The 27,971-nt window shown below is 37.7% G+C and overlaps 1 protein-coding gene across 1 annotated transcript; it reads left to right on the forward strand.

Moving 5' to 3' along the window:
- The first annotated feature begins 247 nt into the window (after window positions 1–247).
- Window positions 248–27,631, forward strand: abcg4a (ATP-binding cassette, sub-family G (WHITE), member 4a). Its single transcript, XM_051892613.1, has 15 exons — window positions 248–1,445; window positions 4,214–4,451; window positions 16,195–16,312; window positions 16,436–16,568; window positions 18,199–18,249; window positions 18,387–18,532; window positions 18,644–18,767; window positions 18,896–19,010; window positions 21,047–21,192; window positions 21,285–21,383; window positions 21,477–21,645; window positions 21,841–21,941; window positions 22,072–22,230; window positions 24,262–24,380; window positions 24,472–27,631. Exons 2-15 carry the CDS (start codon window positions 4,223–4,225, stop codon window positions 24,695–24,697), a joined length of 1,935 nt encoding a protein of 644 aa, XP_051748573.1. The 5' UTR covers window positions 248–1,445; window positions 4,214–4,222; the 3' UTR covers window positions 24,698–27,631.
- The last annotated feature ends 340 nt before the right edge of the window (window positions 27,632–27,971 follow it).

The following is a 27,971-nucleotide window of genomic DNA, read 5'->3' on the forward strand; positions in this document are numbered from 1 at the left end:
TTATGATATATATTGACAAATGGAGATGCAGTTGCACCTGATTGAATTTTCTCTTGGATCATGGGAAAACTGAGATTCCCACCTGTCCCGTGACCGTAAGGTGGCACCAGGCCAGCCCTGCCCGCACTTTCCTGCAAATGGGTTTGTAATGTAAACCACCCACAACAGCCCAATAAGCATGGGCATGTGCGTCTGCCATCACGTTGTTTTGAGAACAATTGCGTTCTCAACACAAAGAAATTAAACTAGCTGCCCTGCATATAGCCTGTTTAAAAGCCTGTTTTTTTTTTATTTTCAATGTAAAATATTAAATGAGTAAAAGTATAGGCATAACAGTGCAATGCGTATATTACTCTAGCCTAAAATATAGTTACAACTATGTTGTAAAAACTATGAATATATCAGTAGCTAACATGTATGAATCCTTTTATTTGTGGGTGTCCCCAAAATTCCCTGCGCGAACCACTATACTTACGTTTTACGTTTTATTTATGAAATATGCTTATTAAATTTTTTTTTTTTTTTTTTTTTGCATTTTATGGTGTTTAGCCTATTTATTGTTTATATTTTAATGTCATGTGCTATTGGCGTTTTTGCGTTTGTGGGTAACATTTCCTATATTAGTTACAGATTTTAATATTGTTTTAATATCATATCCTCATACAAGTATGAGTATAAAAATATAGGCTATAAGTCACCAAAATGCCTGTAACGTCGTCATTATGGTAAAGTACAACCACTCAGCTGCCAGATTTTACCATAAATGTACCCAAAACAATTAAAGGTGCATAATTATTTTGGAAATACCTGCAAACACAAGCAAAGCATTCTAATCTAAGTAACCAAATATAGCCCATCACTGCATCTTTAATCGTCCTTCAGTGTGTAACACAGGCTTATTTCGGACGAGAGCAGTTACGCCCAGTACCACAGACCGCCGGGCGTGCCAGGGCTCCTCTGTCCACTGCGCGCTATATCATACTGCGCTGCAGCATCCGGAGGACCGGGCAGGACGAGCACTACTTCTCTCTGCACAGCTCCATACGCATTCTGGATGACTGTAAATGCGCAATGATAGAGTCACTGTTTGCCGTTCCGTCAGCTGTCCGAAATGAAACTCCTGGTTTAACACGGGTGCTGCATATGTTTAATTATTCATAACTGTTATGTTTGTTTTGGATGGGAATTGTCTCGGTATATTTTCAAGGAACGATATGAATGTGACGTGCAGCGGCTTTCTGAAGGAGAAGAGCATCCTCGCCGTCACCGGGGAGCGGGATCGGGCGTGTAACGGAGCATCTTTTCTCTCAGCTGGACTATAGTGCGGGGCCGCTGCTGTTGCTAAAGCCTGTATGATTCTCTTGAGCTCAGAGGAATGAATTGGACATTTTTATAAGGAAACACACTGCCAGAGAGACGTTTGATTAACTCAACGCGTCAAAAAAGTAGGTATCATGTCATTCTGAGACTGTTTGCAACAACACTTGTAGAGGATCTCCTGTATAAACACACTATGTGTTTTGTATGCGTGTGATGTCATTGACAGGGCAAGTGATGCATGTTTTTCTAAAAACTGACTCTGTTCACCATAAAAATAAGTTGAGTGCACGTGTAATGAATGTGAAAGCTATTTCAGCTTCAGTCTCATATACATTTCTTTATTTGTGAATATTGTTCCATCATAATTGCTTATTGTGTGTTCTGTCTTATATCTGTGTTGGGAAGTGGAGCATCAGTGAATGAAGGGAGACAGTGACCTATCTCAGACAGATAGAATAGCCAGACTGGGTTTTACTGGGTTTTCACTACTGGTTATCTCTCCTCAACACTGCACATTTGGGATGTTTTCCTATATTTAACACAACTCATAGATATCATCAGCACATTAGTAAAAGCTCCAAGACCTAAGTTGGGTGTGTCAGATAAGAGAGACATATACAATTCTAAAACATCCTGAGGTGCTCAAAACATGGCCTTTCTTTGACTGACCAGAAAAGACCTATTAGAGTCAGGCTGTGGCCAAAAGAGTCCTAAGTGACATAATCATTAATATGCCTCACTATATGCCTATATACCACTTGGTCAAGACTGGTCTGTTGTCTGGTTTTGAAGGGGTTTTAGGCACTTGGGCACCAGCTTGCTGGTCAACTAATCCTGCTTAACACCATTTTGGTCAGCCTTGGGGACCATCTTAAACCAGTAAAGACCAGAAATTCAGATTAGGCTGGAATATATTCAATTGAAAATAAGTTTTCAGGACAACTCTTTTGAAGATGAGTCACTTCAATATGAATCGGGGCATTGAGGATCAAGTGCAGGTCTATCTGTGAGCACGATGGATTGGGTGAATTTACAGATTTTTAATCCTTGTGAGGATTTTTGTTCCACTGTTGGTGCATATATTCATCCAGCCTCAGCAGTGATAGAATGATTTCATTTAATGAAAACCTGTGTAAAGTGGAGGTACAGAGGGTACAATACATGTAGAGCAGTCTTAGATCAGTGATATCTTTTGAAATGTAGCTTTGTTTGATTCTCCAGCTTCTGGTCTTGTGCCTTGAGACATAATGGAAAATAAACTGAGCACTTCTTAATGGAAGGTACCATACTGATATACAAGCACTTTAAGAGTATAATTTGTTAGCTGGCAACAGTGAAAACACTGGTTCTTTAGAGAGGCAGGGTTCTATCAAGCACAGCACCCGGAACTGGTTTAGAGGCTTCTGCAGCCTAAGTGCATTCTATATTGACGTGAAATACAATAACTCCAATGGATTCCACGTTGCTGTCAGTACTGTCTGTACCTCTGTAGCTCGGTTTTTCGATGTCAGTGTCATTGAATCTGAGTGGTGATTTTTAATTGAATGCTGATACGACTATATTTAAAAGTCTGATATTCCTGCAGAAATGCAGTGTACTGCATTCTGTGTAATACAATTCTTGTATGCAGTGGACTAATGAAGTTATTGTTATGTTTTATCTGTAATTGTAAATCTGTATTCAAAAATTGTGTACATAGGTTTAACCTATTTTGGGGACCAAATGTCCTGGTCCCCACAAGGGAAATAGATTAATAAACATACTAAATGATGCTTATTTGAAAATGTAAAAATGAAGAAAGCTTTCTGTGATGGGTAGGTTTAGTGTAGGGGGATAAAAATATACGGTTTGTACAAAATCATTATGTCTAAGGAGAGTCCCCACAAAGATAGCAAAACCTAACGTGTGTGTGTGTGTGTAGAATTTTCATATTCTGTGTCATTCAGAAAGTTCATATGAATCAGCACTATACTGTTGCCAGGCTGTAATCGGATCCTTACTCCTCACAACAATTCTGGAATTAGCTACAACCTCAGCCTTCCACATCCAGAAGGAAAATGTTAGAATTCTACTAAATCTGTCAGAGCTTTGATTTGTAAATAGAGGATAATTCTATAAAAAAACCATATTAGTTTATCTAAATATTAATAAAAAAAAGAATGCATTATGCTCAGGAAAGTTCTGCATTACTTTTGAAAGGTACAGAACTAATCTGAAATAGAGAGAGATGCTCGACCCAGTGGTCAGCTGTGTTCTTGTCAGCTTGTTCGTTGAGAGCTGCCCCCGCAAAACTGAAAAAAAGGTTTCCATCAAAGCTTCAGAAGCTGGCATCAAATTCCATAGGCTTCAAGGGTAATTACTCTACTAACTGAAACTGTCTCCAAGCGCATAACCCTCATGTCTGAGCAGATGCTTCCTCTGTCACAGATTTATGCTTGAAATATCTTTCTAGATGGCCTTAGGATAATATAGTTAGCGCACTAATGCCATTCGACTAGCCTAACTGAATACACTTCATTTAAACAAGTATAATGTGGTTAGAATGAGCAAATGTTTATTCAGAATGATGAGCACCATTTATGTTTCCTTTCAAAAGACAGAGTGATTTTGTTACCTTTCTGTTTCTCCTTTTTTTTTTTTTTTTTTTTTTGAGCTCCAGCTCAACCTTACATGTGTATCACAGACTCAAACAGAAGCATGAAATTACACACCACTCATCAAAGGCATCCTCTGCATAAGTGTGTATGTGTGAAGTGATTGCATTGAGGTAGACTTGATTGCGGAAAGTAGTTTTGTGATTATATGTATTATTATGATTCTGTGTCTGTACAAATGCTCCATGTTTACACATTATAACCATTTTCTCATCATTGCATTCTCCCATATTTCCCAGGCTCTTGGTATGGCTGCGAAGTCCTTAGATCCGGGGTCGGTTTCCATTCCCATGGAGGAGACTAAGCGTGCGGGAGGAGCCCCTACAGATGCCGCCATGCTGACCCACCTGAAGAAGGTGGAGAACCATATTACAGAGGCACAGAGGTTTTCTCACCTGCCTCGGCGTTCAGCGGTGGATTTGGAGTTTACAGAGCTTTCCTACACCATCCGTGAGGGCCCCTGTTGGAGGAGGCGAGGTATTGCATGAATCTTCCAGATGAATGATTGCAGTAAGATGAAGCCTAAACTTGGATAAAAAATAACTCAAAATGAGTAATAGTATTAGCGGGTTACACATTATATCTTTGAGATTTTTTTTATTGTGTCTGACAATTATTTTCCTTTTATTGCCCATGAGTAAAGTGATCCTGTGATTTACTGCGTTTATCACTCCCAACCCATGACAAACATTCTAGATATGATAAGCTACATAGATATGTGCAGATATAATAACATTAGCCAAGAAACGGGAACTGGAATTATGCAACAAATCAAACATAAAAACGTCTTGTTGTGTCTCAGTTATCAACTTTAGTAAAAATAAAAAGGATTTTACTGTAATATTGTTGCACTGTGTTCTAAGCGGAAGCTTTTATTTAATGTACTGGCAAGATCATAAAATCAACTCAAACTCAAATAAATTTTTCAAGTCATCTTATTTATTGGTGAGTTGGTGCATCGGTTTCATGATGACTTAGTTGAGGTTTATTTTGTGATATGGACAGAATAGTTATACAGTCCCCTTATCACTCCAAACTCATGACACACAAACACACATATACATGGATGTAATACTATTAGCCCATCACACACACACACACACTCCACCCTGTGTCCTGGGCTGTAGAGTGCTGTTCTCAGCAGACTTTAGATATAGTAAATAATTCACTTCCCTAGACGGCACACTGCTCAGCTGTCTGCTGCCTAGCCTAGCTAAACCTGCCCGGGATGAGCTCAGCCCACACACGTGAACGCTCACACACACGTTATTGATAAGGAAAATCTTCTTCTACACCCCTTTTCACCCCTGTCTGAGGTCTGCTTGCAATGATTCATGGTACATGGTACATGTACATGGTGTACATGTACATGGTGCTCTGCAGCATAGGCTTGTTTTTGATGGACATATGAGACTGGATAGGTTTGTCTGACATTCTGTGTAGCTTGTGAGATAAGATAAGAGATAAAATTGGCAGTCTTAAGAAGGTATATGGAGAACTTATGATTGCAGGAGAAATGTTTTGTACTTAAATGCTTTTAAACAAAAATAAATTGTTTGAGCGTTGGGTGTATGTGGGTATATGGCTGGAAAAGGGATCATGGAATTATTAATTTTATCTTTAAATCATGTTATATTATTACTGTACTATTTCTCATTTTTTCTCTCTATGAAACTTCGTCGAAACATGCTGAGTGAATTAAGTAGTATATAATAAGTAGATTTTGTTTAATATATATATTTTGTATAAATATTTAATTTATACACTAAATCCAGAAAAACTGCGGCAACACCTCCAATACACTTGAAGAAACCTTCCCGCAAAGCTAGAGTACTATGAAAGGTTTTAGGCACTAGTGTAAAAATGCTGTAAAGTGAGAATGCTTTCAAAAATACTGTCTAGACTTTATTTATTATTTAACTTCTATTAACTAAATCAAATCAATATTTGGTGTGACCACCCTTTGCATTTAAAACAGTTTTTGTCCTAGCTACACTTGCACATAGTTTTTCAGGTAGCTCTGCAGGAAGGATTCTTCAAGCGTATTGGAGACTTTGACGCAGTTCTTCTGGATTTAGTCTGTCTCAGTTTTTTCTGTTTCTTCATGTAATCACAGACAGACTTGATGATGGTGAGATCAGATCTCCATGTGGAGAATACCGGCTGTTGTCAGACTCCTTGTGCATTCAAAAATCTCACTGGATTATTACAATTAATAGCAAAATGAATGTTTGGAAACGTAAACTGATATTTCCTACTGACACACTACAGCAAAATATATGAATAACTGGCTTAAATCCTAAATAACTGGCTAAAGACTTTTGCACAGTACTATATATATATATATATATATATATATATATAGTTTTGGGATGCCTGCCTTTCCATGCACATGAACTTTAATGACATCCTATTCTTAATCCATAGGGTTTAATATAGAGTTGGCCCACCCTTTGCAGCTATAACAGCTTCATCTCTTCTGGGAAGGCCTTCCACAAGGTTTAGGAGTGTGTTTATGGGAATTTTTGACCATTCTTTTAGAAGCGCATTTGTGAGGTCAGGCAGTGATGTTGGACGAGAAGGCCTGGCTCGCAGTCTCCGCTCTAATTCATCCCAAAGGTGTTCTATGGGGTTGAGGTCAGGACTCTGTGCAGGCCAGTCAAGTTCCTCCACACCAAACTCGCTCATCCATGTCTTTATGGACCTTGCTTTGTGCACTGGTGTGCAGTCATGTTGGAACAGGAAGGGGCCATCCCCAAACTGTTCCCACAAAGTTAGGAGCATGAAATTGTCCAAAATGTCTTGATATGCTGAAGCATTAAGAGTTCCTTTCACTGGAACTAAGGGGCCAAGCCCAACCCCTGAAAAACAACCCCACACCATAATCCCCCCTCCACCAAACTTTACACTTGGCACAATGCGGTCAGGCAAGTACTGTTCTCATGGCAACCGCCAAATCCAGACTCGTCCATCAGATTGCCAGACAGAGAAGCGTGATTCCTCACTCCAGAGAACACGTCTCCACTGCTCTAGAGTCCAGTGGCGGCGTGCTTTACACCACTGCATCCGACGCTTTGCATTGCACTTGGTGATGTAAGGCTTGGATGCAGCTGCTCGGCCATGGAAACCCATTCCATGAAGCTCTCTACGCACTGTTCTCGAGCTAATCTGAAGGCCACACGAAGTTTGGAGGTCTGTAGCTATTGACTCTGCAGAAAGTTGCCGACTTCTGCGCACTGTGCGCCTCAGCATGCGCTGACCCCGCTCTGTAATTTTACGTGGCCTACCACTTCGTGGCTGAGTTGCTGTTGTTCCCAATTGCTTCCACTTTGTTTTGATACCACTAACAGTTGACCGCAGTAGTGAGTAAGTTTCACAAATGGACTTATTGCACAGGTGGCAACCTATCACGGTATCACGCTTGAATTGACTGAGCTCCTGAGAGCGACCCATTATTTCACAAATTTGTAGAAGCAGTCTGCATGCCTATGTGCTTGATTTTATACACCTGTGGCCATGGAAGTGATTGGAACACCTGAATTCAATGATTTGAAGCGGTGTCCCAATACTTTTGGCAATATAGTGTATATATATATATATATATAAAATGAAGAGTAAGGCAGGTTGCATTAGCTTTTGTCCCTTTTACCAAACTCATTCTTCTCCCTTTTTCCATTGCATATCAGTTCGGAGAGGCCTTTATTTTCAATAAAAATTAAGAATATTATTGCTGTTTAAATACTACAAAACACTGAGGTGCAAATAGTATCTGCCACTATTTGCACTAAGTATAAGTAGCATATAACAGCTATTAGTGCAAATAGCATCTAAGTAGTGCAAAGAAAATACTGATATTTTCACTTAGTGTAAAAATAGCATCTCTTGCTTATTGCACTTAGAGTAAATTGCACCTATCGCTATCTAATGCTATATATTTTTACCTGCTTATGGAGCTTCACATATCTCTTAACTCTGTCCTTGCCTTCTGTCTTTCTCCCTCTTTCTCTGCTCCATGTATTTTAGCAGGGATGCAGTGCTGTGTTAAGGCTGGTGAATGATGGCTTTTGCACACACAGCAGCTCCTATAGCTTCATGTCCTCCAGCATGCTGAGCTCCACCCACACATACCCGCATATACACACACACAGCACAAACCAAGCACACGCACACGACAGATCTATATAAGGTCTCCTGCACACATGTGCCCTTACTAAATGGAAGACGGTGAATCATAGAGTGGGGATCTCTATGACATTGATAGCAGGCCCCTCCTGAGAATCTATATGTTTCTTATATGTTTAAATGGTGTACCTCATTATGTTTTTTTCTGAGTTAGCACCTCATACATTAGTATGCCATTCTTTCATTATTGCCTCATACTTCATTATACAGTCCCTCTGTTGTTCCATCTGTTGAGAAACAAGCTCTTTCCTGTGCAATTTATATATCAGCAGTTTTAGATGTATCATTTCATGCTGAAAAATATTTATGTCTTATCAAAGCATTTAAAATCATCTTGGAAATGAGACATAATTGTTCAGCAACTGTATTTACAGTCTGTGTGGCTTTATAAAACAAATTTGTTTTTGTGAAATATCATTACAATTTAAACTAACTGTTTTCTATTTTAATGTATTTTAAAATTACGGAGCATGGTGATGGAAAAAAATGTGAGATGGGAGGAAAAATTATATGTTTTAACTACATTAACTAGCAAGACTTGGTCTCTCAACTACCTTTAGCAAAAACACCTTGCTGTTCATTTAGGTTTTTTGCTGATAAACAGCATGGTCCACCAACCAGACAATATAAAACAGCCACAACCGGCATTGAAATTTTTTTATGCATTAAAATTAGAATTAAATATTAGAAATACTGCAAAGGCAAATTTATTTGTTTGCATGCTAGATTTACATGTTGATCCAGGTTTACCTTGTTGTTTTTCTCACCCTTTCATTGTTGTGCAGTCCTTGTAACATGTAAGCATGTGGAAGATTTCGTTGTGAAGGACATATTGTTCTTCTATAAGTACTGCCCTGAGCCTTGAATGATAATGTATGTGAGTAAAGGCAGAGCGGAGAGATTAATAGTCATGTGCAGGCTGATGGTTTCGTTTCTGACTGATGAATAGAAGCTGTGTGGCTTTCCTGCCATTTAACCCTCCTCCTTAGATGTCATACTGCTTCTTCCCTCTCCTAGCCTCTCATCTTTATTGATCGGTCTCTGTTGTTTTTGCTTTTCTGTATTACCTCTGGCCCCTCTCTCTCCACTTTGTCTTTCCCTCTGGACTCCTGTTCACCTGTCATATTTTATCTTCTCTATCTTCCTGCAATTTTTTATCCCTTGTTCTGTTCCTCCTCTCTCACTGCTTTTAGAACGTGTTGAGTCATAAACATTCTGATTTTTGGATGGTTGCCTTGAGCTGAAGCTGTGGGAACTAGCAGACATGGCTGCACAGATGTTATACAATACCAGTGCATATGTAAATCAGCCCAGTGGTAAAGTTAGAGTTATGGGTAATGCACAGGTCTGCTAACAATCTGCTCTGTGACTATTAGGCTTTTCAACATGGATCTCCACAGGCATCTGTGCTTAACGGCAGCTAATTAACCCAAAGACATTTTTGTATTGCACCAGATATTTCATTCAATTTGAATTCAACTATCCCTTTTCCACCTAATGCAGTATATATGATTTTGTGTTCTTGCTTGAGGGTATTAATCTTAAAGGGCACCTGGTATGCTTTTTTTATTTTATTTTTTTTACCTTTCCTGCAGTGTGTAATATAGCTGTTTGTGCATGCAAACAATCTGGAATGATACAAAGCATGGCAAAGGGAGTTAATTTCTCCAACAGTAAATATTTGCCTGAAATGCCTCTTTTGTCCTGCCATCTTTTTCTGTGACTTAGCTACATTACAATAGTACACATTTGCATCATGCCCACCTACTGGCTTAAAGCATTAATTCACCCAAGAATTACTCACCCTCATGTCGTTCTAAACCTGCAAGACCTTCGTTCATCTTCAGAACAAAGATATTTTTGATGAAATCCGAGAGGTTATTTATCTCCCATAGAAAGCAACGAAATTACCACATTCAAGGTCCAGAAAAGTAGTAAAGACAGTTAAAGGTGCAATATGTAAGAATTTTGCAGTAAAATATCCAAAAACCACTAGGCCAGTGTTATATATTGTGTTCACTTGAGTACTTACAATATCCCAAATGTTTCCAATAATTTGTAAATCATGAGAAAATTGCAATTTTAACCAAGGCTCCGGGACGTGTGAGGAGTCGCCTGTCAATTGCGTCATACCCACGTTACCCTCGGTTTCCGGTTTTATTTTGTAAAAACCATGGAAACACCAAAAAGACGCTTTAATATATTACATGTTTCAATAGACAAGGAAACATCTGTTTTGATATATTTATAGACAGAAAACTAATTATTGTTATATAGCTCAACACGTTTAGTCTCATTGCTTAAATCTAATTTTCTTGATTTTTTTGTGAGTAATGTTACCATGCCTCAGAGAAAAACACTATTTTGTGAAGTAGCTAACGTAGCATAATCAGACGCAGCTTTATTTTTAGTAACAGTAATACAGAATTTTCTCCATCATACAATACGTTTTAAAATGAATTGCATGCCATTTATCAACACAAGCCATCCAGTATTTAATATGATATTCTAAAATCGATCTAGCTTACCGCAGTGTGCAACAAGTGTCTCACAGCAGCCACCGTGCGAACGCACAGAGTAACGTTATAACATTTTCAACACACTCAAATGTATCTAATATGATAAACAGAGCTGCGTTACCTCATACTCATGACCAGAAGCGGCGCCGGTGACTGTGGCATAATAAAAGTTCTGCTGCTCGCGGTGTTTGTTGCGTTTGTCTCTCATTAAAAATCGCTCCAGTGGCCTTGTTCAGCTCCCACAACACTCGGTCCTGCTCTGCTTCATACTACAGTAATGTTAACAATAATAGCATCCATGAACATAATTTCTTCCTGAGTCCTATCCCGATTCTTTTTTCACTGGCTATGAGGTGAAGACCACATGTCCCGAGATTCCGCGCTCAAACTTGGTGTCATCAACTACGCCTTTGTTTTGAATAGGCCTCTAGCGACCTCTAGCGGACAGAAAATTCTACATATTGCACCTTTAAAATAGTGACTACAGTGGTTTAACCTTAATGTTACGAAGCGGTGAGAATACTTTTTGTGCGCAAAAAGAAAACAAAAATAAAAAATTTCTGTGTTAACGTCTGAACACTGGCTGAGTATTGGCCGACGCTGTTCACGTGAGCAGCACAACGCATGCGTGTGATGCTGACGCAGGAGCCAGCCAATACAGAGTCGGCATTCTGACGTAGAACCTGGAAGCTCTGCAAAATGTGTCTTCACAACATAAACAGTGTAGGAGAATGACAGGGTAGAGAGGACATTGTTGAATAAAGTTGTTATTTTTGTTTTGTTTTTGCGCACAAAAAGTGTTCTCATCGCTTCATAACATTAAGGTTAAACCACTGTAGTCACATCGACTATTTTAACGATCTCTTTACTATTTTTCTGGACCTTGAATGTGGTCATTTTGTTGCTTTCTATGGGAGATAAAAAAAAACCTCTCGGATTTCATTAAAAAATATCTTAATTTCATTTCTGGGTGAACTAACCCTTTTTGGACCGTTTGACCAACAGACTGGGCCAGATGACCAATCAGAGCACAGACTGGACTTTTCAAAATGGCGGGCTTTAAAGAGACACTAAAGAGAAACTAAAACAGAGTGTTTCAGGCAGAGGGTGAAAAGAGGTGCTGCAGCAATGTACAGTAAGAGAAAAGAATGTCCTTTTTTTTTTCTCAGTAAATCATGTAAATTTATTCTAGAATACCTCAAAATTAAAGTTATGAACTTGTAAATGAGCATAATACAGGCACTTTAAAGGAGAAAAATGGCAAATTCTCTGTCATATTAGAGAACTGTAAGTATTCTGCCATTGTACAGTACATTCAGTGTTCCAATTTTAGCACTCACAGCCAGAAGTTGTACAGCAATGCTACAGTTATTCTTTCACAATATCTTGTTTGAGCAAATTATTCATTTTTAAAAGTACTTATTCATTTTTGAGTATTTTTAATGCATTTTTGTTACACTGGCCGAAATGACATTGTCTCAGACACTTAAAAGTTTATTCAGTGAGTGAAAGTGTCTGATAATAAAAGGGTTCCTAAGATATTAGTATTTGGTTGGTCATGTGATCTCAGTGTGGCAGCCCCCATAAGGGCAACTTACGGAGTCTCGGAAAAATTAAAAACAAGATATGATTTATCATATTATAATTTGTTTCCACATTTTAGGCAAATCATGGCCATGCTGTAGTCTTTTGATCCATTATTTATGTTAAATTGATTTAAAGGGTTAGTTCACCCAAAAATGAAAATAATGTAATTTATTACTCACCCTCGTGCCGTTCCACACCCGTAAGACCTTCGTTTATCTTCGGAACGTAAATTAAGATATTTTTGTTGAAATCCGATAGCTCAGTGAGGCCTGCATAGCCAGCAATGACATTTCCTCTCTCAAGATCCATTAATGTACTAAAAACATATTTAAATCAGTTCATGTGAGTACAGTGGTTCAATATTAATATTATAAAGCGACGAGAATATTTTTGGTGCACCAAAAAAAACAAAATAATGACTTATATAGTGATGGCCGATTTCAAAACACTGCTTCCTGAGCTTCGGAGCATTATGAATCAGCGTGTTGAATCAGCGGTTCAGAGCGCCAAGGTCATGTGATTTCAGCAGTTTGGCGGTTTCACATGCGATCCGAATCATGATTCGACACGCTGATTCATTACGCTCCGAAGCTTCCTGAAGCAGTGTTTTGAAATCGGCCATCACTAAATAAGTGGGGTTTTTTTTTTTTTTTTTGGCGCACCAAAAATATTCTCTTCGCTTTTTAATATATTAATATTGAACCACTGTACTCACATGAACTGATTTAAATATGTTTTTAGTACATTAATGGATCTTGAGAGAGGAAATGTCATTGCTGGCTATGCAGGCCTCACTGAGCCATCGGATTTTAACAAAAATATCTTAATTTGCATTCTGAAGATTAATGAAGGTCTTATGGGTGTGGAACGGCATGAGGGTGAGTAATAAATTACATTATTTTCATTTTTGGGTGAACTAACCCTTTAACTACTATTTAACTAGATTAAAACAAGTGAACAAAGTAGTACAACATGGCAAAGATAACGAAACATGCTACAAATTAAAATTATATTATTAATTCGTGACCACGATATCTATTTTTTTTTTTCTGCATGTCATGTGTGGGGCTCTTCAGCAACCTTCTTCATGTAAAATAATAATAAATATATTTTTTTAAGGGTAATACATTTTAATAAGGAAAAAAATGACAGAGTTCCTTTTTTAAATTATGGGTAAAAAGATTTAGATTGTGAATATAAATACTGAATACTTAGTCTCAATTTCCTTCCAACACTCTGTAGGTCTGTACGTTTCTAACACAAGACCATATCGCTAGCAGATTGATGGATGCTTTCTTTCTTATCAGCACACAACCACAAACTGCATGGATGCATCTATTGATTAAATGTTTAAGCTTTCCAAGAGCACTCTCAGGCTGATCCCAGTTCAGCACAGGCCCATGTAAGTGATCTCACGCAATGCTGTTTGTTTTTAACTCGTGCTGTAGATGGAGAAAAGGATGAATGCATGAGCAGATTGATGCTCAGGTTACACATCGTCAGCATGTAGCAAAATCTAAAGATGAATCATTAGTTACAACAGGATGCAGGGCATATCATTTGTGGATGAGTTATTAGCATTTAATACTCATGCACACCACAGATCATTGGTATGCGTTGATGCATACAGAAAATTATAGGTTGATGTGAGGGTGTTGCCCCTGTCGCTCTCTTTCTCCATTCTGTCACTTATCGTACATCAGCAAACGGAGAGAAGGAGAGAGAAAAAAGGGAATGAAAGAGAGCAATTAGAGCACTTCACTAATGACTCAAGGCTGTGACTAAAAAATAGAACGACACACAGATAAAGGTGGAAAACAACACATATAACATAAAACCAGGGATCTTCAGTAAGGCATCTGTGGTCCTGAGGGGGCCTGGATACTACTGTAATGGGTCTTGTTTGATTTTTTAATTTTTATTTTTTTGGGGGGGTAAATGCATTAAAGGGGTCCTGAAATGGATTTTTTCATTATTTTAATGTGTTCCTTGAGGTTCAATTATAATGTTAATAAAGTTTTTTTTTTTTACACAAAACAACAACAACAAAAACAAATATATATGCGGAAAACCATCATTTACAGTCAAAGCATTACGACGGTTTTTTTTTTTTTTTTTTTGCAGTTTGTGATGCAGCTGCTGTCAGATATATTTGCTGGCTGCTTTATCTTTCAAAAAAAGTTTCTTTGCGAACTCTCCATTACATTGTGCCTCGTTTACAAAACAAAAAGCTCCGAACAAACATATAATCCTCTGACGTGTCCGGGACATTATTAAAATAAACCATCCACTTGTTTCTGATGCTGGGATCCTTCTGAAGTCTGTGCAGAGATGCAAACGAGCTGTTTAAACAAAGCAAATGTTCTTTCACTCTTCCATTTTTCCCGTTGTCGGCAGACTCAAGTGCGCAGAGAATGTCAGAAAGTTAATGCGCATCTGTACACTGTATCTAGTGTAGACAGCGTCAGTGATTATAATGGTTTCTACGCAGATGTCAAATGTCAGGCAAATGTCAGCTGTTAAGTGACTGAATGGCAGTTGGCGGGGCCTATTGTGCGATGATGTAAAACTATTCATTGATGCCTTGCTCTGGAGGTAGGCATATGCGAATGTAATTGCCCACAGATCTTGCAATATCAAAACGAGCTGTTTTTGGAGCTTGATTAAATGCTTTTTTTAAATAACAAGGGGGCGTTTTAAGCTAAAAAAAAAAAAAAAACCTTGCAGGATATTTTAATGGTACAAAAACCAATTATATATGTCCAAAGATCAAAGCAAATTTGATTCCTCATGCCATGACCTGACCCATTTAAACATAAATACAACATTTAGTTGAATTAAACTAAAGCTGAAGAATTTAAAGTTTGGCTAAATGTTTAATTCCTTCCTAATAAAAGTGTAGTTATAAGATTTAAACACAATGTATTAGAGACTTTTGATGAATTTTTGTAATGTTTTTGAACATAAAAATGTTTATTTTTGTAGATATCATTTTGTGGAAACAGTGATTTTTTTTTTCCCCCCTGGATACTTCGATGAATAGAAAGTTCAAAAAAAGTTTTTTTTGTAACACCGTAAAAGTCTTTACTGTTGCTTTTGATCGATTTAATTTATCCTTGGTGAATAAAAGTAATTTATTTTCTCTTTTTATCTTACTAAAGCCTCAAACCTTTGAATGTAAAATGCATATTTCTTAAAGGCACCAGGCTTACAAGTCAACACTTGCATGCTACAGTATGTCATTTCGCTGAAAATGATTGAAGACCCCTGACATAAACAAGAAGCTAACAATGAGTGGCAGTAGCAGCACATGTTTCTGTCTCCCTCTTGAGGCAGAGATGAGAGTCACTGTTATGACTCATCCACGAACATGGGGGTCTAATTCTTTGTGGAAGAATTTAAATCCATCAAGCTAAAGGCAATTTCAACCGTTTATCCTGTTCATTCAGTTTTAGTGTAAATTTAAGAATGTAAATTCCGTTCATAATGTTCAAAGTCTGTGGTGTATCTGGTTAATGATGTAAGTGATTGCATTAATCAATATTATATCATGTCACATATGTTTAAATTCAAATAAATAAGGTGGAATGAATTGAATTTCATTGCTTTTTCAACAAAAATGTTTGTAATTAGCACAATTGGATGATGGTTCAAATCATAACTGTTGTATTCTGTTTGTAGTTTAAATAATTTTATTGGACAATACTTGAGGGTTAATATTTTTCTAGACTGCATAATCAAAGTACTTTGAGTACAAAGTACTTCATTGGAGTTTACAGGTTATGATTTTGTATACAGTATTAATATAATGCAATGTTTAATCATGCCTGTATTTGTTTGATGCCAGCTAACTCTGTCATGCATTTAATTTGGCAAGCTGGTGACTGTCATAAAACAGAATGAACACAGTGTACCCAAAATGCTGTGTGCAGGATTTAAGGCCCTTCTGAAGTGTCTGTCCGGAAAGTTCTGCAGTCGGGAGCTTATCGGAATCATGGGACCGTCAGGAGCCGGCAAGTCTACTCTCATGAACATTCTCGCCGGCTACAGGTGAGCGTGCATTTATGCACAAAGAAGGAACATTCCATAATTCATTTCCTGTTTATCACTTCCCAGACTTTCCTTTTATAGACTCGTTACAGATTTTTGTCCCGTGTCCCTCTCTTCCTGCAGAGAGACTGGCATGAAAGGTCAGATCCTGGTAAACGGGCGACCTCGTGACCTCCGCACCTTTAGAAAAATGTCGTGTTATATCATGCAAGATGACATGCTACTGCCAAACCTAACAACACGAGAGGCAATGATGGTGAGATAATTTGTGTGTGACTGCATCTGTGAGCATGAGAAGTTTTATATCATATTTTAATGATCAGTAGGCGGCGCTCTAAAATACTTTATTCTGATTGGTCAATCGCTGCATTCTGTACTGTGTATTTAACAATTGTCCCTGGCAACCAATCTCTTTTTCTCAATCATTATTTTGTGCACAATTATTTGTACATAAACACCTTCAATTATATACAGTATCTCACAGAAGTGAGTACACACCTCACATTTTTGTAAATATTTTATTATATCTTTTCATGTGACAACACTGAAGAAATGACACTTTGCTACAATGTTAAGTAGTGAGTGTACAGCTTGTATAACAGTGTAAATTTGCTGTCCCCTCAAAATAACTCAACACACAGCCATTAATGTCTAAACCGCTGGCCACAAAAGTGAGTACACCCCTAAGTGAAAATGTCCAAATTGGGCCCAATTAGCCATTTTCTCTCCCCGGTGTCATGTGACTCGTTAGTGTTACAAGGTCTCAGGTGTGAATGGGGGGCAGGTGTGTTAAATATGGTGTTATCGCTCTCACTCTCTCATACTGGTCACTGGAAGTTCAACATGGCACCTCATGGCAAAGAACTCTCTAAGGATCTGAAAAAAAAAATTGTTGCTCTACATAAAGATGGCGTAGGCTATGAAGATTGCCAAGACCCTGAAACTGAGCTGCAGCACGGTGGCCAAGACCATACAGCGGTTTAACAGGACAGGTTCCTCTCCAGTTTGATGAAGACAAGCAGACTAAGGACATGGATTACTGGAACCATGTCCTGTGGTCTAAAGAGACCAAGATAAACTTATTTGGTTCAGATGGTGTCAAGCATGTGTGGCGGCAACCAGGTGAGGAGTACAAAGACAAGTGTGTCTTGCCTACAGTCAAGCGTGGTGGGAGTGTCATGGTCTGGGGCTGCATGAGCGCTGCCGGCACTGGGGAGCTACAGTTCATTGAGGGAACCATGAATGCCAACATGTACTGTGACATACTGAAGCAGAGCATGATCCCCTCCCTTCGGAGACTGGGCCGCAGGGCAGTATTCCAACATGATAACGACCCCAAACACACCTCCAAGATGACCACTGCCTTGCTAAAGCATTTCTCCAGACCTAAACCCTATTGAGCATCTGTGGGGCATCCTCAAAAGGAAGGTGGAGGAGCGCAAGTTCTCTAACATCCACCAGCTCTGTGTTGTCTTCATGGAGGAGTGGAAGAGGACTCCAGTGGCAACCTGTGAAGCTCTGGTGAACTACATGCCCAAAAGGGTTAAGGCAGTGCTGAAAAATAATGGTGGATACTTTGGGCCCAATTTGGACATTTTCACTTAGGGGTGTACTCACTTTTGTGGCCAGCGGTTTAGACATTAATGGCTGTGTGTTGAGTTATTTTGAGGGGACAGCAAATTTACACTGTTAAACAAGCTGTACACTCACTACTTTACATTGTAGCAAAGTATCATTTCTTCAGTGTTGTCACATGAAAAGATATAATAAAATATTTACAAAAATGTGAGGGGTGTACACACTTCTGTGAGATACTGTATTTATCATAATTATAGTTGATTATACATTAGCCCTATTTTAATGTATTCTTTCTTTGTTTTGTTTAGGTTTCAGCTAACCTTAAACTTAATGAAAATATGGAAGTGAAAAAAGAACTGGTAAGCTTTTGCGGCACCACTATAGATAATAGATAATAGATGTGTTATGTTAGAAAAATTATAAAAACTATGAAGCTGTATGGTGACATTGTGTTTATGTGTTTTTGTTAGCTAAATAATGATATAATGTGTGACAGGTGAATGAGATCCTCACAGCATTAGGACTGCAGGAGTGCGCACACACTCGCACCATCTCTCTGTCGGGTGGCCAGTGTAAGCGATTGGCTATTGCTCTGGAGCTGGTTAACAACCCTCCTGTCATGTTTTTTGATGAACCGACCAGGTACCCAGAGCTGTAGTATTACACACAGCCTTATTCTTGACCATAATCCTTTGATTTTTGCATTTCAGTTTAATATCTCCAAATGTACATGTGTTTGTCTCTGTATGTTAGTGGTCTAGACAGCGCGTCCTGTTTCCAGGTGGTGTCCTTGATGAAATCTCTGGCTCTGGGAGGAAGAACCATCATCTGTACCATCCACCAGCCCAGTGCAAAACTATTTGAAATGTTTGACAAGGTAATTGCTGTATTCTAAAATTATATTGTACTGTGAAAAATGTGTTTCTGGGTTGAAGGACTGGCAGTGTGTGAGGATGTTAATGTGTTCATGTTCTTCTTTAATACTCTGTCTGTTCTTCTTTGTAGCTTTATATCCTGAGTCAAGGTCAGTGTATATATAAGGGGACAGTACCATACCTTATCCCCTACCTGAAAAACCTTGGACTCCACTGCCCCACATACCACAATCCTGCAGACTTTAGTAAGTCTACTGTGTGTGTGTGTGTGTGTGTGTGTGTGTGTGTGTGTGTGTGTGTGTGTGTGAGTGTGTGTGCACGCGCGTTTTTGTGATTTATGATCACGCAAATTTGTATAATGACATGGGTATTACACTAGTATTACGACGTAAACATGAAATATGAGGACATTCAGTTCTCATATTTAAAATAGCTTTAAAAACATACTAAACAATGTTTTATTAAAATTGTAAAAATGCAGAATGTTTTCTGTGATGGGTAGGTTTAGGGGATAGAATGTACAGTTTGTACAGTACAAAAACCATTACGCCTATGGAATGTCCTCACTTTGGTAGCAACTTTGTGTGTGTGTGAGAGAGAGAGAGAACTAGATCTTTGTGTGTTCTATTGTTTTGTTTGAAACTTATACAGCACCGATGTAACAATGGTTTCTATATTAGATAGTTTTTTGCCTCATTTGTTCACCGTAGTTTGTCAGAGGTATGAATGAATGAATGAATGAATGAATGAATGTTGGTGTATTGATATATAATAATTAAAAGTTTTTTTTTAACCCTCTGGTCCTCTCCGGGACTTTTGTCGTTTTAGCTATGTGAACACACAAAAAAATCATGGACATGATTCAGATATTTTAAAGGGACAAAAAGAATAAATAAATAGTCACACTTGGCTCCTTCGCGGTCAAAAATTACGACATGGGAAATGAATGGGAAATGCACATCAGTGAAGGGGTGACAGTAAAATGTCAAGAGTGCAAAATAGACACATCCACCCCCTCACTCCCTCCCACCCACACATATTTATGTGAACTGGCACAACTATAACACAGAGCAAGTTTTTGCAAATGTGTGGAACAAAATCAACAATTCAGCCACAAAGCGGTAAAAAAAAAAAAAAAAACAAACAGCAAGGAAGAGGTTACACTCTAAAACATCTAGAGTACAAAACAGACACACCCACTCAAACATACACTCACAGACACACACACACTCACTCACACAACACACACTATTATACACACACAAATGAACTGGTGTGGCTGTAACAATATGGTAAAACTGAGCCAAAAGACTTGGTTGAAATCAGATCAGATCCAGATTTTTTAAGCTGTGATAAAACATACCTGTTCATTTTTATTTAATTTTGATGTTATGTGTAACAAAATATGTTCAGGTTTGACTGTAAGTAAAATGAATACAAAAACTGACACTTCAAATCAACATTTAAAAAAAAAAAAAAATCTAAACCTTGACAAAAAGTAGTCTTTGGGAATGTCTAAGTATAAATCCAAATCCACAACTTAATAAAACCACTAAAGAAGCCACTTTATAGAGAGCTATATAGGAATCTAGTGGTTACACCATGGCATTACATAAGTTTTTCTTTTTTTTACTCCCTCCAGATAACACTACTCTACCTAAAAAAAAAAACCAGGATTTTAAATGCATTGTCTCAACATGGAATACCGCTTTAATTGAAAATTATTTTAAAAATATATTTAAAAAAAAAGTGTATTATTTTCAATGGGGAAAAATAGCTAATAAAAATTTTATAAATATTGCACAGTATCATAAAATACCCTCAAAATGTTACATAATAATCAAAAGATATTGAACAAAAAGTTATTACATGATTTAGACACAATGATTTCTGAATGATCATGTGACACTGAAGACTGGAGTAATGGCTGCTATAAAATTCAGCTTGGTCATAATAGGAATAAATTAGATTTTAAAATACATTAAAATGCTGTTGAAATTACTGTTTTTACTGTATTTTTGATCAAGCATAAGCGACGTTAAAAAGTAAAAATCGTACTACCCCCTAACTTTTGAACAATAGTGAATCTCCTAATTTACTTTTTATTTAGTGTTTGTTTTATTAATTTATTTATTTATTTGTAGTTATATATTGTATCCAGTGTGATTGAGTTGCTGAGGACATTATGTCAGTGTATTCAAAGAGTTAATAATTCTCTCCTCTTGTCTGTCAAGTCAATCACTCAGCATGTGTATGAATTGTGCTCTCTTTCTGCTGGCAGTAATCGAGGTCGCCTCAGGAGAGTACGGTGATCTGAATCCTGTGCTCTTCGAGGCTGTTCAGGGAGGCCTGTGTTCAGATGAGAGCAAGAAGAACTCCATTGACAAGAATGACCCCACCACATCCTGCCCCTCCCAGTGTTATAATGTGAGCGATGAACACACACTCTCACACACAAAATCTCTCTGTTTATCAGTCTCTGACTCGCTCACCTCTCGTGTTATTGTGTATTCGTACAGGATTCAGGCTACATTGAGAAACACACTTTTGCCACCAGTACCCTCACACAGTTCTGCATCCTCTTCAAGAGAACCTTCATCACAATATGCAGGGACACGGTAAGAATTATCCTCTCTTGTTATTGTCTGCGCCTGATATATTAAAAGTTAAAGAAATCTAACAACAAAAGCAATGTCTGTGTGTGTGTTCAGGTATTAACCCACCTGAGGGTGATGTCACACCTGTGTATTGGTGTGCTGATTGGTCTGCTGTACTTGAACATTGGGAATGATGCCAGCAAAGTGTTCAACAACACTGGCTTCCTGTTCTTCTCCATGCTGTTTCTCATGTTCGCTGCACTCATGCCCACCGTCCTTACATGTAAGGCTGTAATCTGTGTGTGCATAATTCTTTATGAGCATGGAAAACAGATTTGATCTGAGTGATTACAAAATCATTTTTGGTTTGTTATGAATTAGAAGCATTCTTATTGGCTTGATTGAGAGTTATGGTCCTTACAGAATCAGTGAATCGAATTGAATTAGGCGCTGATGCAATGATATATTTTCCTTGCAGTTCCATTGGAGATGTCAGTATTCTTAAGGGAGCATCTTAATTACTGGTACAGTCTAAAGGCGTATTACCTGGCTAAGACCATGGCTGACATTCCATTTCAGGTACTTCCGTTTCTACATTTCTTTCTTATGTGATAATGTTAAATCAAAGCATGTAGCCACTATTATGACTGACTGAAAGGGCTTGAGAAGTTGGCATGTGAGGGTCACATCAATCTTCTCTCTCTTCCAGGTCATTTGTCCGATAATGTACTGCAGTATAGTGTACTGGATGACAGAGCAACCTCCAGAGGCAGCAAGGTATCTGCTCTTTATGGCGCTGTCCACCTCCACTGCCCTAGTGGCTCAGTCTCTGGGGCTTCTCATTGGAGCAGCATCCACCTCACTACAGGTATGAGGACTTCAAAATAGTGGTGGTATCATGCGCTACCGTTTAAAAGTATGGGGTCAGTAAGTTTTTTTTTTAAAGCAAATTAATACTTTTATTCAGCAAGTATGCATCAAACTGACTAAAAGTGACAGTAAAGACTTTTAAATTGTGTAAGAATAATGACTTTGAAGAAGTTTATTGCAGAGTAGCAGTGACAAAGTACATGAAGCACCTTGGGTTGGAGTCAGAATGAACCCCGAATATTCTAAACTCAAACCTTTTATCCTGTTACGGTTTACCACCTCAAATGTAAATGAAGTTGCTATTGTTGTAAGATCTGTGTTCTGTATGTTAATGAAGTTGAGACACCCCGTTGTCTGAGGGCCTCTCACCTGCTCCCATTCTACAATTGATGTCCATTTGCTCAGCATGTGATTAGCCCAAGTGGTGCAGAAACAACAAAACTGTTGACTTTGTTCTTCTCTATGATTATTAAGCCATTTTGGGTAATGAGCTTGTTCTAATACCTGTCTTAGAGTGGAATATGGGCCGGGACAGACTATAATTTCTTACAATTTTTTACAAAAATTACATTTTAAATAAAAGATGTTCTTTTGAAGTTTCTATTCATCAAAGAATGCTGAACAAATGTATCATGGTTTCCACAAAAATATTAATCATCACAACTGTTTTCAAATTTGATAATAATAAGGAATGTTTCTTGAGCACATAATAATCATATTAAAAGGATTTCTGAAGGATCATGTGTGGAGTAATGATGCTGAAAATTCAGCTTTTGACATCACAGAAATAAATTACATTTTAAAATATATTGAAATAGAAAACAGTTCTTTTGAATTATAATAATATTTCACAGTGTCACTGGTTTTGTTTTAATTTCAATCAAATAAATGTAGCCTTGGTGAGCATAAGGCTTTTTTAAACATTAAAAAATTTACTGACCCCAGATTTTTGAACTTTAGTGTACATTAGTGTATCTAAAATATACTGCACATACTTTTGTTATGAAATTTTAATACATGCATAGTGATTACTGCACTTGCACATATCCATAAAAATATGTATTTCATATGTTGTACCCATGTAATTTATACAAAATAAATAACATGTACTTTTAACAGAGGGTTTTTCAAACATTAATTTATCTGATTAATGATTATTCTCATAATTCCAAACAGTCTTTAGACCACTCAGTAAGGCTTATCACACTTGAAATAGTTAACCCTGGGTCATTCTAAACCCAAAGTAAGCGGAGTCCTGGGTTATCTTGCTTCACGTTTCACACTGCTCATAATTTTCACATTGTGCATTCCTAAACCCTGGGTTAACATTCTTATTTGCATAATTGCGTTGTCAGTGACATTGATTGGATACAGCATGCGATCTGTTTACATAGCTCTAGCATTGCGCATCCTCGTATTGCCGACTGTACTATCGAGTTTATTTTGAATGGGCATTTTTGACTATAAAGGTAAGAGTTAAACGGCCTCTTCTTCACTCAAATTGTCATGTTTTCTGTCAGCATTTGACATTTTTCCTCACAAATGCTGAATTTACTGTTTATATACAATGCGCAATGTTTCTGTTACTGTCCAAAGCAGACAAATATGAGGCACACGATTGGTTGCCTGTTGCTAAGTGTCTAGCATAACATTCTAACACCGCATCGTTTCACACTGTACAAGTTTGGCACCGCAATGCTAACCCTGCTCCTTAGCAGGTTTGCATAACCCCTGGTAAAAAGCGGTGCTAACCCCCCTTCTGTATTACAAGTGTGAAACGTTCCTTTACCCTGGGTTAAAAGCGGTGTTTAGAACGACGATAACCCGGAGTTAAGCGCAGTGTGAAAAGCAATACTGTAATAATTCAATAAATATGTTAAACAATATTGCATTAAACACTTAATTAATATTTTAAATTGACTTGTTAACTTGACTACTAAAAAATATATTCAGTAAAATTCCCCTAAATTTCTCTCGGATCATTGTTTACATTGACCACTCTTTATATTTTCCTCTTTTGCATCTTCAGGTTGCCACATTCGTAGGTCCAGTCTCTGCCATCCCAGTCCTTCTGTTCTCGGGCTTCTTTGTCAACTTTGACACCATCCCCAAATACCTTCAATGGAGCTCCTATGTGTCGTACGTCAGGTCAGTCAAGAACCATAACAATTACAATCCTAACATTCCCAGGCATTTATCCCCTAATCACAAAATCTCACACATTGCTCTTCCTCTGCAGGTATGGCTTTGAGGGCGTGATCCTCTCCATCTATGGCATGAACCGCTCGGAGCTGGAGTGTCCCGGCGTGGTGTGTAAGTTCCAGAAACCAGAAGAGGTGCTCCAGCTGCTGGATGTGGAGGACGCTAAGCTCTACGTGGACTTCATTGTGCTGGGGGTCTTTTTCGTAGTTCTGAGACTTGCCACGTACCTTGTTCTGCGGTATAAAGTCAAGTCAGAGCGTTAGGGCCGGAGCTCCTCTTCAGACTTATATTTCATTTACCATACACATAAACTCATAAATGCACATAACAATCTTTTTTGCAATGGACGCAGAAACCAATGCATATTGATTCCGGGGCCATTATTTGGCAGTGCAACATTTATTCTCAGTTTTTGTTACTTGAAAAATATTTTTAATTCTCTAAGTATAGAATAGTAAATTAATATAGAGGGGTTTTTTTTTTACTTTAATTTTCATTTTTGAATGTATTCCATGCAATTTGACTGTGTAAATTTACCCGTTACTGAACATTGAAGCATGAGTCTGTTGACAGGACTGGATGTATTTACACTGACAATCTCATGACAGCCACCAATAGCATGTGGATTGGCCAACAGCCAACATATGAACAAGTCTCTTTATACCAGATTGAAGGATCATCATATTATCTCACTGTTAATGCATTTCATTCAGTACTTACATTCATTCAGTTGAAGAAAGGCGTCAATATGTGTTTTGGAAAAGAGTGCACTGCATGCTTGGGGCTCGGTTCAAGCAGCAGAAGTGAGAACTCTGGGATATCACAGACTATAAGAATCGTCCAACCAGCGTATCTTCAATTCCATTTTTGTCTTCCCACAATACACTGAGCTTGAGGAGAAAAATATCTTCTCCGACCTACTGAATATAAAGACTTTCGTGATCTCCCAAGGCAATTCTGGGCAAAGCATCCACGTCAACCTAAATCTAACTGTCTGAGGAATGTTGAAGTAAGTGCCCTTGATGTGAACTGCCTATAATTTTTTTCTGAAGGGGAATCTGAAATCTTGTTTGAGAAACATTTCGGCATTTTGTCAGTAACCATCTGTCTTGTTACCTTGAATTCTCTGACAACTGCCTCTTTGGTATCCTGAGAGAAACACGAACAATAGTTTGTGGGCTTTTGCTCTCTCGTTTTCATCAAACCTTGAACTTGTACAATAAAAAACTCCCTACAGTGACCAAAAAGATAAAAAACTCAATGTAAATTGGGGCTGATCAAAAGCACCACTGAACTGACTGCATTTAGCCAGGAACAACACATATCAAATGTCAGAAAAACATTTGCAATCCTAATGTCTGATATTGAACATCTTATGCGAGCATCCTTTACTGTTCAAAGGACTCTCTGGCCTGTTACTTTGTGCTTCTTTTGCGAGTGTTCCCTAGACACTTAATCTGCACTTCTGAGGATATCAGGACATTTGGAGTTAGTTGCATTTGACACGATCATATACCTGGATAGAGATGCTGGATGAACACTTCAACTTCTTCAATATGCTTTTCTGGATGGATAAATCTATACCTCTTGTTTGCACCTGTATGTACACTTCCTTTTCCTTGCTTCTCGGCCCTAGCAGCCAAGCTATTCAATACTGCAACGCAAACATCTTCACAACTGACTCGATGAAATCTTTTTGAGTCCTGCTATGTGTTATGTCTCCTTATATAATGAAGACTACTAATAATCTGAGTATATACACAAAGAAAAGTATATGTGTTATGCTTTAATTAAGCAAGACTGTAAATACATGTATGCACTTTTGTTGATGTTGTTTTATTGGAACTTTTTTGGACATTCATTTGTAATTAATTTTATTTTTATATCTGAAAATATGACATGCAATTCTGGAAAAGGGAGTGTTGACTGGAAACTGCATGACGAAATTTGGAATCAAAACACATAATGCTGTGTCTGAGGAATTTATGTTGCACATGTACTGTAATCCAGAAAATATTCCCAAAATAGTTGAATAATCTGCAGCAGGTTAATTTTAGGACATCTTTGTTTTGTTTTAGAATGTTGCCATTGGCAAGTTGACGCCACTTGAGCCATGTGAGTTGTAAAAATGTGATATATAGGTTTTGAGACAGGAAGGTGGCCCTCAGAAAGGTCAGTAGCATTTAGCTCTAACACATAGTACTGTAAGGTACGATTGCTCTTTTTCTAGAACAATCTGTCCACCGAAACATTGCACACAGCTTTAAAGATGATTTTTTGTTCATTCTGCAATTGAAGAATTGCTGCTATAAAAAAAGTTTTGCTTTTTTGCCATATGGTATACCCAGGGAAAACTAGGTCAGCTCTTGGTCGTGGATGCTTTCGGAACATAGGCTCCATTTTCAGAGCTGCTTCAGAGCAAGGGATCAATGAAATTATTAGCTGCTCGACAGTCAACAATCCAGTATTCAATACTGTTTGACTCTAAGCAATCAGCAGCCGCTTAGACAAAGAGTGTTAAATGTTCTATTTCCTTTAGAGTCATTGGAGAGGTTTAGAATAAGGAAATGTTCACCATCAAGAATCTTTCTTCTAGTGGTACACAGACATCTGGTGTAGAGTTGGGTAATACCTGTTTCTAATAGCAATAGTATTGTTCTGTGCCTAGTGAGTGATATTTCCTGTCTAATCCTTGAATATTCAGTATATTTCCAGTGTTCGTCTGTCAATTCTCTATTGTGTACAAATCATCATTTTCCGTGTCTGTGTCATTAGTATGTGTCAATATGGTTTTCTGTATGTGAAAGTTGAGAGACACCCGGATGAGATCATTTCACACACTCATATTTAATTATGTTAATTTCTCTAAGCAAAATCACTTTCTTTGTTACGCAGCATGCATGCCTTAACGAATAAAAAGCCTTTGACAGTTCTCTCTCAGATTAGAAAATAAAAAAAGATAAGCAGGTAAAGTGCAAATCGATTTTCAAAATATTGAAAAAGACTTCTGTTGATTCAATTTTATGTATGAAAACATTCTGCGAGGTTTGGCTTGCACAGCAGATGTGCAGAAAACAAGAGTTACTCCAGATAGCTTCCCTGCTGCATAATTATTATGTTTGCCTCATCAGAAATGCAAGTTATGTGTGCTAAACCATGTTCAAATGATTATAATAAATGCATTTATATATTACCTACTCTTAATGATTTCTGTCTCTATTTTCAATTAGTCACATATTTCAAATATTCTGTATATATATATTTTTTAAAGAAAATATTTTTCTTAAATTTAATTTAATTTTCTAATCTTGCATTTAGTTTAGTTGTTTTTTAGATGGGTCAGCTTGCTTGAAGTCACAATGAAATCAAAACGGACGATTCTTATTTTTTAATGGAATATTGCAGTATTTATTATCCATGCACACATTATTATTATTATTTTTAATTCATGTGCCATCGTAATTTTAAATCAGAAAAACTTCCCCTCCCTTATGCAGTGACATCTTTTCTCTGATGATGTGTTTAGTGGCACGAGGG

This window comes from Ctenopharyngodon idella, chromosome 5, assembly GCF_019924925.1.
Source record: "Ctenopharyngodon idella isolate HZGC_01 chromosome 5, HZGC01, whole genome shotgun sequence".
NCBI lineage: Eukaryota > Metazoa > Chordata > Actinopteri > Cypriniformes > Xenocyprididae > Ctenopharyngodon > Ctenopharyngodon idella.

Excerpts from the sequence above, each read along its gene's own strand:
- abcg4a (XM_051892613.1), top strand. The coding sequence starts at position 4,223 with ATGGCTGCGAAGTCCTTAGATCCGGGGTCGGTTTCCATTCCCATGGAG. Across the intron at positions 19,011-21,046 it reads CCACAATCCTGCAGACTTTA|TAATCGAGGTCGCCTCAGGA; the intron begins GTAAGTCTACTG and ends TTCTGCTGGCAG. Across the intron at positions 22,231-24,261 it reads CAGCATCCACCTCACTACAG|GTTGCCACATTCGTAGGTCC; the intron begins GTATGAGGACTT and ends TTGCATCTTCAG.